Source organism: Neocloeon triangulifer, unplaced genomic scaffold (assembly GCF_031216515.1).
Source record: "Neocloeon triangulifer isolate White Clay Creek 2 clone unplaced genomic scaffold, ASM3121651v1 ptg000009l, whole genome shotgun sequence".
NCBI lineage: Eukaryota > Metazoa > Arthropoda > Insecta > Ephemeroptera > Baetidae > Neocloeon > Neocloeon triangulifer.
In genome coordinates this window covers 1285555-1306513 of record NW_026775551.1, presented here as the reverse complement: position 1 = coordinate 1306513, position 20959 = coordinate 1285555, and the positions used below count along the sequence as shown (strand labels likewise).

Genomic DNA, 20959 nt, shown 5'->3' with positions numbered 1-20959 from the left:
TAATTTTTTTTTGTAAGAACAATAAACGTGAAATAAGAAAAAATAAAGTAAAGTGTAATAAATTTTGGATTTTGAACAGACAATTACAATAAATTAAATTTTTCTGCATATCTGATAAATCTGTACCGTTGGCAAGCTGTGTGATGTTTTGCTTGTGTTTTTGTTTGTGTCGATCGTAGACGCGAGTCGGTGAATTGATCTAAAAAAAAAGGTAAATTTCACTGTCAAAAAGGAGTATTTTTGGTTTGAGAGTTACTTAAGTTGATAACTGAAGTGCAGCGGCTTTATTTAGTCGTTTTGAAGGTATTTTTATTGAGAATTATTGAATTAATCGAAATTCTGAGCACGGCGGATCTCTCAGCGGAATTAACGCTGCTGGCATTCCGTCTCGCAAACAATAAACAATACACATTATTTTTTAATCTAGAAGAATTATTTTGAGTTTTTGAAATTGAGCATATTTTTTTATTTAATAATCATTAACGTTTTGTACAAAAATGATGGCTCCTGTAACTACTACAGGGTATTTGGAGTGCAAAGGTGGTGGTTTAGTAAAATGGGCTTGCATTGAGAACTAAATGCACCCTGGCAGAAGAAAAATTAACCTGGGAACAAGTGCTGACTGCGCGGAATTGATGGATGAGGATGAGTTTGACGAGGTGTGCTACCCCTTCTTTTTCTCTCTCCGTCCGTCCGTTGATTGTGTCTGATCGCATGACTGAAGTTTTGCACTCTTTGTAGAATTCATACCTCATAGAACACTGCATGATCAATTAAATAAGAATCCAATTTTTAGCGTTTCATATTTTGGACAGGAATTAGAGGACTCGTTGGGTTCTCCCCTCGGCTGCACGTCTGGCGAGGAAAGCGAGGGAGGAACGCACATCTCGTCCCCTAGCAAGTCGTGCGTGACCCTTTTCACCCTTCTGAGGGAGAGGCTTCTTACCCCCGGAGAGGGGGCTATGTCCATTCATTACCTGGTAAGATTTTTTAATTGGAAAATTTAATTCAATTGCCAATGATGACTAAGTAAAAGGTTTGATGCACTTTAAGCCGAGTTTCGAGATTTGTTTCAATTGGAGGGTGGAGAATTTTATGAGGCAGAATAAACAGCCAAATGCCTTAATATCATCATCCCCAACCTCACCCTTCTTCCCTTTATTTTATCTGCCGCTTGAAACCACCGTAAATTACAAAACGGGCCTTGAAAAAGTCAATAGTAACTTTCTTGAGTTTGAAAAGTTACTCTTGAAATCACACCAAGGCTACATTTCCCATTCCTTGTCCCCTAATACTCCAGGAACAGACTCTTGACGCTCAAGTTCACTTGCAAAATGATTTTAAAAATCTACTGAGGCGCCAATTCCCCTTTTAACAATGTTTCAATTTTATATGACTATGTTGAGCTAAAAATGATTGATTTCTACAGGGCCAAACATTTGTTGGAGATCTTTTGCCAAACGGTAAAATTAGGTCGCAAGAAACAGACCTAGTCTTCAGCTCACCGAGCGCTTGGGCCATCCACTGCAAGAAAATCATCAACCCTGACAAGAAGTCAGGCTGCGGTTGGGCATCGGTTAGTTGACAATAAACTAAATTATTACCTTTTCTAATTGGCTTATAATAACTGCAGGTGAAATACAAAGGCCGAAAGCTGGACGCGTACAAGAACGCCTACTTCAAAAAGAAGCGGCTCGACATGAGCAAGGAAAATGCTCAATCCGAAGGTATGCACAACTTTTCATCAAGTTCCCAAATTCTGAATTTGGTTTACAGAGGAAGAAGTGGAAAAACAACCAGTTACAATTTCAACCTGCTCAAGAGGTCCAAAAACGGTCGTCAAGCACAGTGTCCTCGGCTGCAGGACTGCAAACCAGTGAGTTAATTTTTTTTTAATCTCAAAATTTTCATTTATAAAGCGTCAAAACAGGGACACAAGGGTCCTGGTTGAAAGTGTTCCGTTTCCATCTCTGGGCAAAATCCAACCATTTCTAGTTCAAATGAGCACAAACGCCTGCATGGTGATGGATTTCCACTGCCACCTCACCAACTCAGAAGTTGTCGGATACTTAGCTGGCCACTGGGATGTCAATTCGCACAGTAAGTTAAATTCTTAAAATACATTTTTATGGATTATCATTGACATTGCTTCCAGCTTTGTCCATAACAAATGCGTTTCCATGCCGATGCCGCCTCGGAGACCGCGAATTAGCTGCTCACGTTGAAGTGGACATTTACAAGGCACTCGAACAAAGACGCTTAACCCTTGTAGGCTGGTATCACAGCCACCCCAGATCTCCTGCCGCACCGTCCATCAAGGACATCGATGCACAACTGGAATACGAGATTAAAATGAAGGGGCCCAGTGATGCAACATACACTCCCTGTGTCGGAGTCATTTGCTGTAGGGTTAAAAAAAATGAATAGAATTGTCAAATTTTACACTTTTTTTCAAACAGCTCCATACTACCAGCCTGAAATTGAGTCTACAAGCAAACTTAATCTTGAATCGTCCATCATGTGCTACTGGGTTATGCCTCCGCCTGATAACAGACCCCTCGAGTATGCTCGGCCTATGCTGATGAGCTATTCAGTCGCACAAGAACAATTTTTATCTCAGGACGCGCTGAATGAAATGGTTTGCATGTTAAATTAAAAATTGACCGAGTTTTTAAAATTTATTAATTTCTTAGAAAAAATGTGCCGAGTTCTACAAAGGAGAGCCAGATGCAATTAAATTTGCGGACAAAGTATTTGACGAATCTGTCACCTATTTGGACAAGCTGAAAGCATCCTTGTCTCCGAAATTTCCCAGAGACCAAAATGAAGAACTTATCTGGTCCTTTGTGCTTGAATTGGTGTCTCTGGGTGAGAAGGAGAGTCCGGCAGTAGCTGAAAACGAGCCAACTGCAAGCACATCCAAAGTTGAAAATGGCCATGCTTCTGAAATGGAGAAAATTGAAAACCAAGAACCTGAAAACTTGAAGAAAGAAGCTACTGCCCTTCCATCCGAAGACGTCGCAATGCGAGACGCATCTCCACAGCCATCCACAAGCAAAAATAATCACGAGATGTCAATGGAGATCGACACAAGGCCAGAGGTAAATCAACCAGAAGAAAAGAAGAATTTAGTTGAAGAAAACCAGTCAAGAGAGGTTGATACGATAGAAAAAGTACAGAATTTAAATTGAATGAAGTCTTTTGAATTATTTATAGGTTTTCGAAACAATTTTTTCATATACTGTAGATTGACTAAATGTCTTTGCTGTGCAAATTTAGAAGAAAAAATGCTCTTATTTGAGCTGTAAAAATACATTATTGATCGAAAAATAAGAAAACTGAAGAAATATGTTTTTGCAGTGCTGTTGCACTGTAATTATAGAGTGATGTATGTATTTAATGCAGTTCTTCTCAATTTTTAAGTAGATTGCAGGGTTTTAATCGTATTTTGTCAATTTTTGGTATAGCTGTTTTAAAGTTGTAGAATTGAGACTATTTTGTATAAATAATTTTTGTATGTTATTCTGCTACGTTCACTTAATTTTTGACTGATTGAAATTTAATAAATAATATAATATTAAATGTGGCTAAAACTTTTTGTGTTCTTGCAAAAAATAATTCCAATCTACATTTCAAAATAAATCTTCATTCAAATGGCAATACATTTTTTCAAATTAGTCTACGATTTAAAAATCCCAAGCAAATAAATGAACAAAAATAATGCAATTATTAGTATTGACAATGATAAGTAGCTAGTTTTAAATTTTACAATAACTAAATTAATATTACTAATTTATGATTAATGACGGAAAAAGAAAAAAAATTCGTTTAAGATGACTGGTATTTTCTAAGTTATACAGTAAATTACTTTTTTTTATTAATTTGAATTTTATGAAAAAAAATAACTTTTGATCAAATAAATTTTTAGAATACTTAATTATAACATATTTTTTATTTATTTATAATTTACTAAAAAATTTAATTTTGACATGACCAATATCAATAAAGAAAATAGTGTTAAAAGACGGGAGTGGCGCCACAAGGTTCGGCTAATTCTTATTGTGGAGCGGCCAATTTATCGGGGGAAAGGAGAGAGGGGCGGCGCTGATCGCGAGGAGGAAGGCGCGAGGCGAGTGAGCCTTCGAGAGATCGCACACCAGTGACTCGGCGAGCACCACGGCGGCTGCAATAATTGGGTCCTCGTCTGTGAGAGTGCCAGTTAGTTCGCGCGTGTATAAGGGACACAGCATGCTGATCGGCGCGAGGATTTATTGAGTGCAACGACAGCGCTACATTTCCTTCAGGAGCCTGATCTAAGGTAGGAATTATTTTTAATAATTGAAGCAAAAAATTAAATTAAAATTGGAAAACGAGAAAGAAAGTTCGACAAGTTAAATGACTTCTTTTTTTGAGGAAAACATTATTATTTGTCCTATTGGAATAATCTGTTTTGAGTGAAAAAGGTTTATTCAATTTTTTTTTTATAAAATTGGCAAACGTTTTGCAGATTTTAATGCGAAATAACTTATCAGAATTGTTTTTTACATTTGGGTGCTTTGAATTTTGAATCATAACTGAGCTATTTCTTAAGCTTGCGGCCTTTCCGCCTCTAATGTTTTGTTTCGATCTCACAGCAGGTCGCTTTTTTACAACTTGCACTCTCGAATTTGCCCTGCAATATAAACCGAGCGCCCAAACCCACACGTGAATTTTTTTCGGGTTGACTCGCCTCTCCTTTTTAGTAATAGTCACTCGTCGGTCCAACACCCAGTCGCGTATATAATATGCATAAACTGCTCCCCGGTGTATTATTCATTCGAATTTCCTGCTAAGGAGCAAACAATCTTTCGCTTTTATCTCTGCTTCAACCTTTGCCTTTTTCCTCCATTTATTCGCTTGCGTAGAAAGGGGCCCTGAGATCACACGGCTCTCTTTTAATTCGCAGTGAAAGTCGATAAAAATCACACCTCAGTGGGTGCACCACAATGATCGATTTCGATTGCGAATTTTGCATCGATGAGTGGCGTGTGAAAATCTGTGATATTAATTTTTTATTCAAAGAATTGACGCAACCCGCTTGTCAAAAGCGGCAGCTCGCGGAAATAATGAGAGAGCACGAAAGCGACGGCCGCTGTAATTCACGTTTATTATGCACGTCAAAAGCCACTGATTTAATAATACCTGCCAATGCAGCTGCACTTGAGGTGCAACGAGGCTAACTCACTGTTTGAGCATCGCTTTAGCACTTTTGATTGTGTGTTTGAGATAAATAATAAAATACAACGAATACACGGACATGGAGGTGCGAGTGGAGACTTCGACGCTCGCATTTCTGCTTGTGTGTTATTGTTGAAAGAGTGCGAAGAGTCAATAAACTTCGATGGGCTCTTGTTAGATAATACGTACGGATACCAAGACGGTCTGGAACGGTTGGGTTTGCTTTTCTTAGAAAAAAAAAACCACTAAAAGAAACTGAGATTGGAGATTTTCCAAATATTAAGATTGATTCTTATTTATAAAATAAATAAATTTCAATTAATGTGGAAAAATGGACTCCACGATTTTTTATATTATTTATTCAAGAAATAAGAAATTGAGAGTGCAAATATTATTATATAATATAAATATTTAAAATATTTTTGCTTTAAAAATATAAAATAAGATAAAAATAATTGATTGCTGAAAATTAAATTTGACCTGTACTTTTGTGCAGTATTATCACCTGCGTGTTCTTAGGATTTTCTCATTTCGTCTAAAAAATCTGACGGATTTGTAACAGTACCCACAATAAATCCTCAGAAATGAAGCCATAAATTATACGGCTACGAAAATAAAATAACCCCGGTAATCAATTTAAAAATAGTGAAGGCGCAGGGACGAGAGCGATTACGCTGCACAGTTTCAGGTCCGGTGAAAGATGGACCCCGACGAAGAAAGTAATTTGTAGTCATCATCATTAGAAGGGCCTGCAACAATTTGTCGGGGGAAAAAGCAGCGTAACCCTTTAATTCCAGGCCCAATATCGAATTAGAAACGGTGTTGATTTCCGCGCTGAGAAAAAAAAATGTCGTGAAAAGTTCACTGGGGTCAGAAGAGCAATAGTGTAGCCGGTCATTGCGTCAGAGCTGTGCTCACAGCGAAGAAAGTGATCTCGCCGAGTTGGCGCGCACGGTCTCCTCCGGCCAAAGGAAGGCTAACTGCGAAAAATACTCACAAAACATGTCCCTTTCACTTAAACGAAAAAACAACATGCAAAATTGCGGCTGCAAATTACAGTTAATTGCTTCATGCCAAACGAAAATTCGCTTTTAATCACCGCTTCCTGTCCGAGACGGGAAAATTACACTCAAATGAATAATGTCGGCTTTTCTTTTTTGTACTAATTCAACTAAAAACTGACTTATTTTCTAATAAAAAATTCATTTTTTAATCTGCGAGTAAATAAACAAAATTTTCTCTGATCACTTGATCAGGTTCTCGGTTCCTCCCATGCTTTGTGAATATTTGTGATAAAGGCATTGATGCCTTTTGTGAAGCGTTCTGAGCTAATTTGGCGATGAGTTTGCAGTAAATTTTACCAATTAAGTTGATTAATTATCTTCTACTTTGTGTGACTGTGATTGTTATAACAAGACAATCTTTAGATTAAACAACCCAAGTAAAATTTTATAAATTAAAAATAATTAAAATGATTTGAAGTTCAGAGTCATTTTGTTAACCTGCGCATATTTTGACCTGAGCGAAAAAATGAAAGAGGTTCTTAATGGAGACCTTCTCTGGCTAAGGGTGTGTCATTTGCTGCAGAATTTCATCTTGATTTTCCTCTACATAAAGTGCAGCTTAATGAGCACGGTGTGGATAAACATGTCAACATGCGGGCGAGGAAAACTGGACTGGATCCAGAATCTCACCGAGCATAAAATTAATCTGAAATGAGATCATCTGACGAGGAGTTCTACGTCAGGTCAATCATTTACGTGTGTTTAAAATTACACTTCAGGCAAAAATTAGAGAACGAGGCCAAATTTTACCAAGATATGAGATTTGAGAGCAATTTGCATATGTGAACGTCCATTAAAATTAGCCAAAGTTGATCAATTTATGCTAAAATTGACCTCATAAGTATTCAAATTGAAATTCGTATCAGGATTTTCTCATAATTTGGTATCAATGAACGCAATTATAAGATATTCATTCACTGGGTTTGTATAATAAATTCATGAAGTTTAAAAGTGAAAATCATTTTTAATCCTTGCAAGGGAGAAGAAGCTTTAGAAGCGAAAAAAGCGATCGCTTCCTGCTGCGAAAATTAACCGGGGCGAAACCTGCTCGCGCAACAAGTAAACTTTCATTACACAGGTGCGTCGCCGAAATTGCCGATCGCTATCGGCAGAAAATTGATCGCAGGTGGAGACAAATTCAAGTCTGGCAGCTGGCGAACGAGTGCATGGACTAGGTCAGTAAACGAACAGGAAGCGCGAGAGTCGCGCTTGCCGAGAAAGAAAGAAAAGGCAAAACACTCTAGCGCGCGAATCAAGTTCTGAAGAGTTGCCTGGCAAGAATTAAGTGTGCGACGGACGAGAAAGTAGGCCAGTGTGCGAGCGCGAGCGAACGAACGGCCAAACTCGTAATGAGAGCTCGCGGCTCGAAATCTCCGTGCCGTGCACCTGCCGAGTGGTTTTTCGCTGCTGAAAAAAAAAAATGGGAAGAGCGTAGAATGCGCGAGAGGCGGATGAATGTATGCTCAGCGGCTAATTGGGGCGGTGGACCATGAAATATTGCGCCAATTACGCCACTTGGACCGCACGCTGCCGCGATTTTTCGGCTTTTTCTACGAAATTACAAATGCGTGGAGACAGAGAGAAAAAAAAGAATGCGTTATATCGGTCTTGACTGAGCTACTTTTGGCTAATTTTATTTCCGCGCCGTGCAGGAAGAGATAAATGTTAGAGAAAGGCAAGAAAGTATAAAGAATGAAAACAAAAGAGAACGAAGAAAATGTGTTTCTGCAGATTTAATTAAGAGAACAAACAGTAGAAGCGATAAAAGATATTCGCAGACTCTTTTTGTTGATCACTTATTATAAAATTAATTATCAGAATAACACAAAAGCTTTACTTCCAAAATTCTTTCCGATAATTGTACATTAGTAATAGTGGAGTGATTTGGGCTGATTTGTATATTGCAGTCGTTTCTTGGGGTTAAAAGGTTAAAATCTTTGAATGTGAAATAAATTTGAATATAACTTCAAAACAATTGAAACGACAGAGAATTTAGGAAAATCTATAATATTTTTTTTAATATCAAGTTATTTAAAATTTATTTTCTGCTGTCTAAAAGTAATAACATTAAATTTATTTAAACAATGTCAATTAAAATTTAAAATAAATTATTATATTAAATATGATTAAATAAAAAATATTAAAATTTATGTGTTTTAATAAATAGTTCTTATTTCTGAATGTTTAAACAGATATTAAGCTATTAAAATTTACTTCATTTAAAAAAAAGTAATAGTCAAATTAAAAGTAAAAAATTATATTACAATTATTTTAATATAACAATTAAATTAATCGATTTATTCTTCCTGTTCATTAAATGCCACACTGCGATATTCTCACAGTTGGCGGATGTTTGAGAGAGCGTCTTGATCTTCCTTATTCTCAGCGTTCTCATTATAAATAATCAGCCAGCCATTCGCACGCACTGCACTCCTCTTCTTCAAGAGTCAAAATAAAATAGCACTGATTTATAAAGCAGTGACAGACGTGTGATGTAGATCCGTGCCGGTGTATAACACATTCTAATTTCTACGCACACGCAGTTGGTTTTTTTTTTGTATACTTCTCAAAGTCAGACTGACGCGCGTTGAAACGCATCTGTCTGACGATGCTTTGTTATCCTGAGAGAATCACGCAGTCGCCGGTGCACAATGAATGCGCTCGGTCACGGCCGTATAATTTACCTTTGCGTACTTGCTCTTAACTTTTGTTGCCCAACCGATTTTGTTTAAAAAAGAAGTATACGCACCTAATTGTAAGGTCGAGTTCATAATTTTATCAAATCCAAATGATATTAAATGACCGTGCCTTCCGTTTTAATTTTTTCCCCCGAGAGATTGCAAAACTTTCTTTTGTCTTCTAATTAAATTATGCTCCTCATAAGTAAGTAGACGCAGAAAACAAACAGGTTCACACGGCTCTCTATGAGATTAAAATATCCTTCCAGATAGAGCTGCTCCTGCTGTCCAAGGTATAAATAAAAATGGCGAAATTCACCTTTTTTTATGGCCGAGAAAGAAATCGCTGACGCCTGCGGGCTCCTCTGCTTTTCAAAATCAACAACAATCTCTGCCTAATTTCAATTCACGCTCTTTTTTCTCCTCGGAAAGAGACCTTTTGATTGTTGGCCCTCGAGCCAAACGATGAAGACAATCATAGTGCCTGGCAAATTGGTTGACTCACTGACTCACTTTTCGACTGCAGCGCCGAGATTTTGAAACAAATCTGTTTGATTGGAGCTGAATATATAAGTGTTTGGTTTTGTGCAGAAGATTTATAGGCGAGCCGTGCACCGGCACTTTTTCCAAAAAGTAAAAGGCCAAAGGTTGACACGGGCGATTATTAACGGAAAACATTTAGTTAGAGACAGACCCACAGCGAAAGCCACTTTATTTGCATAAATGTCAGACGCTGAGAGTTTATAAGAGCGTTTAGAAAAGAAAAAGGCAGGTGAATATTCCAATCAATCAATGTTATTTTCATTTCCTATCAAGTATAATTCACTATATTAGAAACCTCCATCTTTTTAAAAGAAAAAAAAATTGAATCTTAAATAATATAATTACGAATTTATGAAAAAATATTAAATGGTCATCATTTGATGCAATAAACCTGTATTTTTTTTGCAATTTCTCTTTTTACTTCATCAATAAATTTTAAAAATGTTTAATTTAATCAAATGATTTGTAATGAACATTTAAATCGGCCACAATAAAATTAGAAAACAACTTTTTTTAAAGGCTGCATAGTTCACACGGTCAACAGCTCATAGTTTATCGTACAGAATGTTGGCTGCGCGCTACTTGCAAATAATGCTCTAATTAATTAGTCCCTCTTCTGCTTGTAATTATTCACTGCGTCTCTCTCGCTTCCCAGAAGCCAACAGGCTCATACATTAATAAACAGCACAATGCACCTTCTTAAGCCCGCGGCACTCTCGTTCAATGCTGCTGTGCTTTTATTTTATGCCCTGCTCGTCTTTCTTAGCACGTTCGGCGTCTCCGTATATCTCTTTATTGGGCTGCGCGCGAGAGCACGATGCACCTCCAGAAAGCCTTTGTGTCTCGGCTGTCATTAATCTGTAGCAGGGCATCGGACCTCACCTCCGACGAGAGGGAATTAAAGACAAGAATGGCCTATTACGCCTGCATCAAATAATAATAAGATGCAACCCAAGCTGGTCAGTCAGTCGCACAGATAAAGAAAGAAAAAGGATGCGCTGCAACCCGGCAAGATTGATGCACTGAATTAAGATATTACGATAAAGCGGCGTATCGGATTTCTTTATTGTTTCTAACTGCGCGACCGAGCATGTATAAAAGCAGGAAAGGCCGCCGCAACCATTATACAATCGGAAAATTTGCATATATGTTCGGATTGAAAGAGAAGAAGTGCAACATCCTCGTGCGCCGCTTGCAACACGTACCGAAAACGATTATTTGAATCCATTGTGCCGCAATTTTCACGATCTAGGTTAGTGCGGCGTATTATAACTGAGGTAATAATCGTAATGGTATCATCATCTCGCAGCTGCGACACGGCTAATGGCTTCGTTTTAATGAGAAAAGCAGACACTCGTGCTACAAACGAAACTGGGTCTCATTTTGCATAAGCAAGATGAGCAACTCCGCAATTGATCTGAATTTTTGAACTCGCAGATTATATTGATTAAAAAAATTTGTGCTTTTGTTCTATTAACTTCTTGGGATTTTACCATTTACAAAGGACGTATGTATTTGATCATATTATCTTTTTTCTAATCTTAACCTACATGACTTTATTGGCAACGTTAATGACGGTAAGGATCACGTTTAGCATAAAAACCGTCAGCGCATGTATCAAAGTTGTTTCATTTTCCCAAGCGTCTTCACATTTCCTTTCAACAAAATGATTTATTTGTGTTGTTTTAAACGCTTTGCGAGTTTATGGTTCATGGATTTCTTGTATCTTGTCTCAGTCAGGAGGAAACGATTTGGAAAATTTCCAACGCGCGAGTTCGTCAGCATAGCACGTTGCGCGCTGCTGGAATTGCTGATTCAAGTGCGTTCGACGTGATGCGATTCAACAACAATATCTCGGTGCCGCTTTTATTTCTCCGCGATTGTGACATAACTGTTTCTAATTTCTCGCGACGACGAATTTAGCGCGCCTGAGAGTTGCGTTCTCCGATTCGTGCCGATTACAAGAGTGTCATACAAACTAAAACGCGACGATGTTGACAAAAGGAAAGGCGCATGATGAGTGCTGACAGGCGAAATGTGCAAAAATGCTAAACATTTAGTTACAAAATTAAAAAAAAATCAACTTAATCATTTATTTCATAGCCTTCCTAATGATGAAGTTAAAGTTATATCATTTTATATGCAAATAAAAATCCGAATTAAAGGTAAATTTGGCCTCAAGTTCATTATCTGTAACACTAATCTCTGGGGACCTCATTCCATATCAACTAAGTAGAATTTTTGTATTCTTTAATAAAATTTTTACGACCTAGGTCATAAAAAATTGGATCATAAGCTCTGAGTTAACACCAAATTCTTCGTGTCCAGCAGCCGGAAAGAAATAATGGCCGATACAAATTTTATAATTATGCGGGCTGAGCCGACGCGAAACGGAGAAGGCAAGAAATTCCTGTAAGCAAATGAAGCCGAGTGTGCGGATGGAGAGAGAGAAAGAAAGCCTACCTTCCTTTCAGGTGTGTTGTGAATTCGTCTCTTGTAACGGTGACCGCCAGACCTACATATCAAAATAACATTTCTGCGCCGCTTCTGCTTCTCCGCCGCTCCAGCTGATGGGAAGCTTAGTGAAAAGAGAAAGACGAGATTGATATGACTTTTTAGCACGTGAAGGCCGCCGCGTTGAGCGCGCACACGCACGCCTTCGCGAACCGAGAAAGAAAAAGGCGAACTTTGTAAGAGCGAACTGAATCGCAAGTTTCATAACATCATATTCGCGAGCCGAATAAAATGAAAAAATAGTGTTGTGACTTCTGTTGAAGTTTGATGATGACAAATAGCGAAAGATTTGAATGAAAGGATGCAGGATGTGTTTTCTGCAGAGGGGAATTTGCGAGGTTGCAGAGGTGATGACTCTTTTTAGAATGAAAGCCGCGGTTGATTGTATCAGATGAGTCAGTTCGTTAATGCAGGTCTTTGCACAAACACGCGGGGTTTGCATATCAAAAGGATCGGCGAAAGGGTTGATTGGAAAGGTTCGGTATTTGATTGCGTGCGATTCGTAAGCGCACTGCAATAATGAAAGGTCTCTTCTTTCAGTTGAATGAAAATTCCATTCAACAATTACCTTCAATCAAGGATGGACGCGATCTCAAATTTTTGCGATTGCGATCGCGATCTCAAATTTTTGCGATTGCGATCGCGATCTTGAAAATTAAAAATTGTGCGATTGCGATTGCGATCGCGATCATTAAATTGAAAAATCGTGCGATTGCGATCGCGATCAAAAACTTTGCGATCATTTGCGATCGAATATATTTTTTTTAAAATACATATCCGAACGGTTTTTTATCAATTCTGGTTTCAGAACGAGGAGTTTAAACAAAAATGAAATCCGTAAATGAAAAGCCTTACTTTGAAAAATTTTTCTGTCAAATTACCTGAAATTGACATTTTTTTCTTCCAGATTTATCATTAAATTCGCCCAGATTAAGCATAAAAATTGCTTTCCTCGATCGCAAAAAGATCGCAAATGATCGCCTGCGATCAACCACCTTTTGCAATCGCGATCGCGATCATCTTTTCAAAAATTGGTGCGATTGCGATTTTATCCATCCTTGCCTTCAATTATTAAAAGTTACATTTATCCAAATCAGGAGTTAAACTCCAACTAAATTGCAATGCGAAAACTTGAATGTGAAATTTTCAAATAGATTTTATTGAAATGAAAATTGCTCAATAAAATAATAAAATGCAATAACTGATAAAAAAAACCTTATATAAAGCTTATGAAAAAAAAATCGATTAGTTTTCTGTTAACTTTCCATTCACATTATTTAGGCACTAATTACAGAATATGAGAAATTCGAATTTATTAAATTTCTAGTCTCCCTGTCTCATCGTAAAACTGCATTAGCACTTGCAATTGTGAACGAAAGAGAAAGGCTATATAATATAATACTGCTTTTGTATAATAAATAAAGAAATTATCTGCCCTGGGCAAAATTATTCATGAGTCAAGTTGATGACAGCACGCGCGCTCGTCCAGATTTGCAAATTGCCATTTTTCTCGACCGACGAGATTCTCAAATGCCGTCTCATTGCGGAGAGCAACTTTTACTCCTCGAAGCATTGCAAGAAATTGCGCCGAGCATTTCTGACGAGTTGCATAATAAAATATATAAGCGACAATCACTCTCTCAGCGCCCATTAACGTGCAGGCATAGGAAAGCGCCATCTCGTCTTTCAAGTGAATCAGCAGCGGGACGCCACTTAATTCAAATTAGCTCGCCGAATTAGAAGAAAGTTTTTGTTTGTTTGTCCATTGTGTCCAGCAGGAAGTGAGAGAAATTGGCTGCCGTAATTGGAACCCACGTGCGCATGGGAAATTGAACTTTCGTGTCGCGCGCGCATATTGTTATAAATTCAGGCCCCAGCAATAAATTACGCAACGCCATTGCAAATGAAAATGGCGAGCAAAATTATATTGATGGATTTTTCAAGGCAGTTTCGAAATTAGACTGGTTTTATTAGACGTGTGCTGTGCATAAAGTGAAAAATGACCAAAAGCAAGGATGGAAATTGCACGGCCGATTATTGCCTTTTCACGGCAAAATCAAGCTTCGAAGGTCCTTATCGAGATGAAAATGACAGACCGCAGATGAATCCGAGGTGAAAACAAGCCGAGCGTATGTTTGTGTTTTAGACCAGAAGCACAAGGTCTCTTCTTTCTTAGGCAGAGCAAAACCGTGAAAACCGATGCAAATTTTTTCTTTTTATCACGCCAAAAATATTCACGAGATTTGCCTGACTTCCGCTTTGATCGCGTTTCTCCGCGCGTTCCGACGCCGCAGTCATGCAGAATAATTACGGCGAGGTGCTGTTATGCTAATTGCGGACAAACAGTACTTGCTGGCGCGAAAATTGTGCCAAACGTCTTTTATCTTTGCGAACAAGAACACATGATCTTCTTTCTGCGTTCGCGTGCCATTGTGAAATTGTGGCGAGCGTGGTCACATATGCATTACTTTATTTTAATGCTAAGAATTTATAAATTTTTAGTAAAAAAATGTTTAAAAACTAATATTTTAATTTTCTGCTTGCATATTTATAAATTTCATGAATTTAAATATCATATTTATTTAATAAAAAACATTTAATGTCATAATTGCGTTTTATAAATTCATGCATTTTTAAAAAAAGTTTTGTTTTTCCATACAGTTATATAGGTGATTTCAGTAATGTTATATTTTTTTTAAAGATTCAATTATATTCAGCAAGAAAAGTTAAGAGCAATTAATCTCGGTTTGACTAGCAAATGAAGCAGTTGGTTATTAATTAAATTATACTATAGATAAATATTTAAATTCATGAAATTGCTGATATTGGAGTAAAAACTTCAGTGCTGCAGTTCCAGTGACAATTATTCTTACCAACTTGCAGCGCTTTGCTCATTTGAAAGCACCTATACATCTTACATTCGTAGCAAAACGTCAAGTCTATTTTAAGACCTATTGTTGCTTCCTGAAACGTATTCACAGAAGCTTGTATTTTTGCACAGTCCATATACAAAGAAGCAAAATTAAAGTTGACACCGGAATGCAATTAGAGCGTCGCCTTGAGAGCGTTCGAGCGCCTCCCCGCCGGCTCTATGCATTCAGCGTGTGTTTTGCTGTCCGCGAGTTTTTCTTATTTTTTTCCAACACGAAAACGATACGGTGCAGGATACAAAAGACAGTGAGACTCACGATCGGCGAGTGCGGAATTAATTGTGGCATCAATAAAGACGAGAGTGGCCCCTGGACAGCCTTGGGTGGAGCCGGGTGGAAGCTGAAACCACACCCAAGTGACCTCCACGATCCAACGCCCTTTGCTCGAAATCTCCACTCTTACTTTTTTAGCGCCGCCGCCGCCGCTTGTTTGCTGATTCATACTTAATAAAATTGCCGGATTTGGTTCCGCGAGGCCCAAAAATTATACCGAGGCGAGGCCCTTTGAATGTACATCGCCTTGCACGGCTCAATTTGCAAATTAAGCGTTGCGTTATGAAGTGTGGAAGGCTCATTTTTGTCACATCAAGGATGTCTTCCGGCCTTTTCGTCACAGCGGTCCGCATTAAATTAATTTCTTTTGACGTAGTCCTGCGCTGGCTGCGCTACAATATAAATTTATATAGGTTTATGGGAGAAGCGGGCCTATTAGAATTTAATTACTTTTTACTGCTTTTGTGCAAAACGTAGGCTCATCTTTTGGTGATGCTTTGGGGCAGTGTTTTCACTAAAAAAAAAACTGGCTTCTGCGGGGAGAGTTTTGAGTGCCATTTAAATGAAACAGTCTTCTTATTACATTAAAATCAAAATGAATTTAAGAAATAATAAAAATTTGGCACATCAGTGAAAATTTCAATGGTAACTTTAAGTTGATTTATCCATTAACAGTCGCGTCTCGGAACGTAATTCCACGTAAAAGGCGTTTGGACAAAAGTACTAATTTAAATCATTTCCCGTTCCGAGTGGTTTCTTTGGGTTTTAAATTCTCAAAAAATATCTATCATCCATTGAAAATAAAAAATAACACATCACATCAAAATATATAATTAAACAAACTAAAAGTTGACGTATTTAAATTAATTTTCAACGGAGTTTAACCTTTAGCAATTAATTATAGTTTTCTCTGCTGATAAATTTTACAAAATATTAAAAGGGTGTGAAAATATAGAAATATATTTTAAACCCCAAGCAGTTGAATTTATGTAACTAAAACTACGAATATCCTTCCATAAAAACAATCTATTTATTGCATCATCCGGCCTTCAAATTTTTGAACAAACCGATCAAAATATATTTATCTTCTGCTGTTTTTCCACATTAGTGAATTCCTCTGCACAGTTCGTAAATCAGGAGGCGCCGCCGCCGCCTCTTCCACTCCTATACAATGGCCCAAAGGCACAACACATAACTAGACCTGTTGATTTACTAAACGCCGTAAAATAAAACACAAACCGTCTTGATTTATTTTACATTGTTTTTGGGCCGTAAAGCGAAATGACTTTCAAACTCGATAAATTATCCTCGTAAAAATAACTCGAAAGTAAAAAAGGTCTGTTTTTATGATTTCACCTTGGGTAAAAAACTAATTTCGCCAAGATGACCATGCTGTGATCCACTAAATTGCAAACTGCTTGCGGACATCTGGTTTCCATACATAATAATGACCTCTTACTTGGAGTACTTCTTGATGCATTGCCCACCTTAGCTGCCCACCTCGGCCGGCAGGAAGTGTGCGTGGCTGAAAATCGAAAGTGGTTGCAATAAATCTGCGTCGGCTGCTCCTTATTGGAAAACCTACTTTACCAGACATTTTGAAGTTAGGTCTCTTTTTCTGCCACGCAACCGAATCCAGGTTGATTTCAAGGGCGCCTTCTCATGATACATACGTGTGTGTATTTTTTAATCGCGGCGACGGCGCGGCAGACGCAATTTCACCCTGCCCGCCACAAAATGATACGGCAAAGTGAATCGGAAACCAGTTTGGCCTCGTGAAATTCGAGCAAAAAGCACCTCGTTGTCGCACGATAATCTGGACGGGCCGTCACTTACGAAAACTGGTCCAAAGATGGGCATGGCAAAAAGTGGTGCCATTGTTTAGCAGTTCGTGATTTTCCAGATTGCGTGCACAAAATCAACTTGCTTTGCGCGCTGAGCATTTTTGCTACTGAAATCTGCACCTCTGCACAATCTTGGAGTTCGATTTTCAATGGTAAATAGAGAGGATGTTGAAAATAAAAATAGAGACGCTGTTTTTAAAGGTGCTTTAATGTTAAAAACAATTTAAATTCATTTATCTCAAATTATTATTTTATTATTGACTTGTTTTTTTGAAATTATGAAAAATTTCTTATTATATTTTTGACATTATTGAATTTTTTCATTTAAAAATATTTAAATATTTAAATAATTTGCAAATTTAAATAATTCTCAACAATTGAAAGTTCTCCCTTTGCTAAAAAATTGTTTAGTGGATAATGATGTGTCTTACTTACAAGATAATAATTAGTTTATTGAATCACGTTTGTCAAAACGCCCACTCTCTGCGACTTATAAAAATAAAGTATATTTAGAATGAATTTTATAAAATATGCATTTAAAAATTTTTTATATTTTTTTATTAAAACATTTCCAAGATATAATCAAAGCGCTAAACATTTTGAATAAAAACATCTAATTGGGGAAATCTCATGGAAATTCCTTAGAGTCATTTTTCAATGAATTTGACTACGATTTACGACTGGACATCTTCACTGAAAGCTGCGCATCGTCTTTAAGCCGAGAAAAACACACGCGGACATGGCAAGGGGTCAACCTCCTGCGGAACAAAAATCTAATTTTCACACTGGCGCTGCACGATGGATGCATCATCGAAGTCCTTGGCCGCGAACAAAGGCGGCTCAAATTCCACACAGGCGTAATGCACCGACAATGAAAAGTTGGATTAGAGAAAGAAAACTCTCACTTTTGGCCATTCAATTGTCACTCAGACTCCGTAATTTGTTGATTCAAACGACAATAATAATAATTCCTTATTGGACGAAGCGCATAAAGTGCCTGCATAAGAAATAATCCCAAATAGAATCTGTCAGCGCGAAGGTTATGCGAGTCGTGATTACCATTCAATAGTGGGTGGCGATCTGAATTTATTCAAAGACTTTCCCCAGCAGCGCCGATTCATTAACACGTTTAGTGAAACCGTTTTTATTATTACTGCGCTCGAGGGTCGACACGAAAATCCGTCGTATTTGTCCTTTCTTTAATTCTGTTATCTTTGGCGATTTCCATAGAAAAGCCGCTGGACAAATAAATAGAAAGACCGAGGTTGAGAAATCCCGACTTGGTCACGTTCGGTTGCTTTTATGTTTTCTTATAATTCCCACAGAAGTTTCACACCAGTTTCTGACCAGAGCGTGAACTGAGAGGCGGGACTTGAGCGCCGACGTGCGAAATTTCAATGAGCGGTGCTAATTAATGAGATGCCACTCAAACTAATTTGAGTTAAGCGGCTCTTCATTCATGAACATCCTTTTCGTGACTGCTGCAATAGTCTGTTCCATTATTGATTTGAATCTTATAATATAAAGAAAGTCTTCCGTGTTTGCATATTATTATTTATTCTCCTCAAGTCATAAAAAATAAAAATTGAAATCGAATTGGAAATAATTTGATCATTTCTCAATGTTCCTAATTCCTATGCGTCATTAAAATTTTACTTAATAAATTCATTACTTACATGTTTTATTTAATTTTTTAGCACCTCTTATTGGGCTTTAAAGTATTTTTTTTTTTTTTTTTTTTTTTTTTTTTTTTTTTTTTTAGGGTCAGGCCAAGACAAAGTCTTGTCGGCCTGTGCCCTTTATTGGTGGTACAGAAGGCACCACCCAATTAATTTTTTTTTTTTTTATTTTTGGGTTCAACTTTATTTAAAAAATCATCATTTTTTGCTGGCATATCCTTAATTTTGGTCCACGCGATGATGACAAACAAAGCTGAAAACTTAAACAAACAAAGCTGAAACTTGACAAACAAAGCTGAAAACTAAAACAAACAAAGCTGAAAAAAGTAAATTTTTTCTATAATCATTTTCCTTAGCATAATTTTAAAATTCCACTTATTCTAGTATTTCTTATTTCTGTCTCAATTTATTTGATTTTTTTTTTCTTTTAAATTTGGATGTGAAGATCGAATTTTGAGGACCTTGATTATGACTTTCAACGAGTTTTATTTACGGGCCGGTAACAATAAAGTTCTATGAAGTCAGCTGTTGATCTTTGTTAAAAGTGAAAGTGAACGCCTTTTTTCAAAAACACACAACTAAAGCATAGCTGACTGACTGTTCTGTACGAGACCAATCGCCAAGCACGCCGATGCCATAACACAGCTCGTAACAAAAAACTGAAACAACATATAAAATAATCCAACAAGCTGTGGTGAGTGCGAGAACATTATTTTATAAGAAGTGAGCCCGGGCCGACAGAGCAGATAAGGAAAAGGCTTAATACACATTTTCACGCTCGCTGGCTGCATCTGATCGTTTTATTTTTTTCTCGACTCTTGCAAAATGTGTATAATGTGTTATATGACCGCCCGGAGGGGTGTAGGAGAAAGATTTATATATTCTTTCTTTCTCCAATTGGACTCTCTCATGACTCGATAATCCGCTCGCATAACTTTTGCCGGAATGAATTATACGAGTCTGCTGCTCGCTCTCTTATTAAGTTAATTAACAATTCCGCGTGTGCTGGCTCGGTGGAAAAAAAAATTAGCAATTCGGCTCTTCCTGAATTTCAAACGATCCAAATGAATGAAGCACGAATTGAGCGAGTGAAAATTCGAAAGGCTGTCAGCGCGTGTTTTAAAGCGTTGAAAAAGCTAATTGCTCGAAACGCCTAATTTTAGTAGAAATTCCATCTCTCGTAATCCTCTCGTTTTGTATTATTTTCCCTATTTCATCTTCGTCAAGAGACGAGCGAGGAAAATATACAGTTGTCCGCGGCCCGAGAGAGGAAAAAATTATTTATTTTTTTATTGTGTACGCGGAAGGCTCTATGCGTGCACGCGGCGGTTTGATGGAAACGTCAAAATTACCGGTGATGATGATGATGATTGAGGACGGTCAACGCATTTTTGAGGCGGTGTGATTACGGGATTAAACTGGCATTGTTGCCATGCATCATCTCGCGCCAGGGATGCACCTGGACAAGAGAACAATTTGATATAATATTGGAGGTGCCATGTTTCCGAGTCAAGAGTGAGAACCATAGCGATCGTTTATAGTATACGAGATTTTAAAATTTTAGCTCATTTAAAAAAAATAATATTGGAAACTGCTAACGAGCTTTTAATTCGGTGATCAGATCAATATTTTCATTAAAAAGAATTTAATTTTTATTCAAATACAAAACGGTTCTATATACTAGTTTCGGTCACTGCGACCCTATTTCATGAGCAAACGCGCTGCTCTCTGTTCTTTTAGAAGAATGATTTTTATTATTGTTCCTTTTTTCTTCAAAAATCATGTAAATAAATTAAAGAAACACAAAACAAAATTTGAAGAGACGTGTAACACTTATTGCAAACAAGTTGCTAAAACGTAAAGGCCTTCAAAGAAGGGTTTGGAAAAAACCCGGGTTTTTGTAGAAAAATGCGGTGCACTTTTCTGGTTTTTTGCATTTTTTTCCTGGATTTTTGCAGGCACTTAAAATGTCCATTATTTTCACATAAATCGCAATAAAACAACAACTTTTAACATAAGTAACTTACAAAGTCATGAAGATATATCAAGCAATGGTGCCTATTTTCGACCAAAAATGACAAAAAAACCAGAAAGTGCAAAAATGCGGGTTTTTGTGGATGCAAAAAACCGCAAAAAAACCGGCACTGGTTTTTTGCGGGTGGTTAATTTTGGGAACTTTAAAGAGATGCCAGCGACGAGATGGGCGACTTTACATAA

General features: G+C 37.4%; 2 protein-coding genes across 8 annotated transcripts in view; both read left to right on the top strand.

The window, feature by feature from the left end:
- The first annotated feature begins 115 nt into the window (after window positions 1-115).
- On the top strand, window positions 116-3593 carry LOC132195554 (MPN domain-containing protein-like). 6 transcript variants are annotated; one of them, XM_059617634.1, is made up of 10 exons: window positions 166-211; window positions 523-659; window positions 816-980; window positions 1430-1576; window positions 1634-1727; window positions 1777-1876; window positions 1931-2100; window positions 2156-2404; window positions 2460-2638; window positions 2694-3593. In XM_059617634.1, exons 2-10 carry the CDS (start codon window positions 579-581, stop codon window positions 3189-3191), a joined length of 1683 nt encoding a protein of 560 aa, XP_059473617.1. In that variant the 5' UTR covers window positions 166-211; window positions 523-578; the 3' UTR covers window positions 3192-3593. The 6 variants fall into 6 exon arrangements, with proteins under 6 accessions (XP_059473620.1, XP_059473617.1, XP_059473621.1 ...); XM_059617635.1 differs by lacking the exon at window positions 166-211 and adding an exon at window positions 287-303; XM_059617637.1 differs by lacking the exon at window positions 523-659 and having other exon boundaries at window positions 116-211.
- A 553-nt stretch (window positions 3594-4146) lies between these two features.
- Window positions 4147-20959, top strand: part of LOC132195553 (chitin synthase chs-2) — a 41693-nt gene continuing 24880 nt past the window's right edge. For both annotated transcript variants that reach the window (XM_059617631.1, XM_059617632.1), the window contains exon 1: window positions 4147-4318. The gene's annotated coding sequence lies outside the window, so the exon portion shown is untranslated. The remainder of the gene's footprint in view (window positions 4319-20959) is intronic.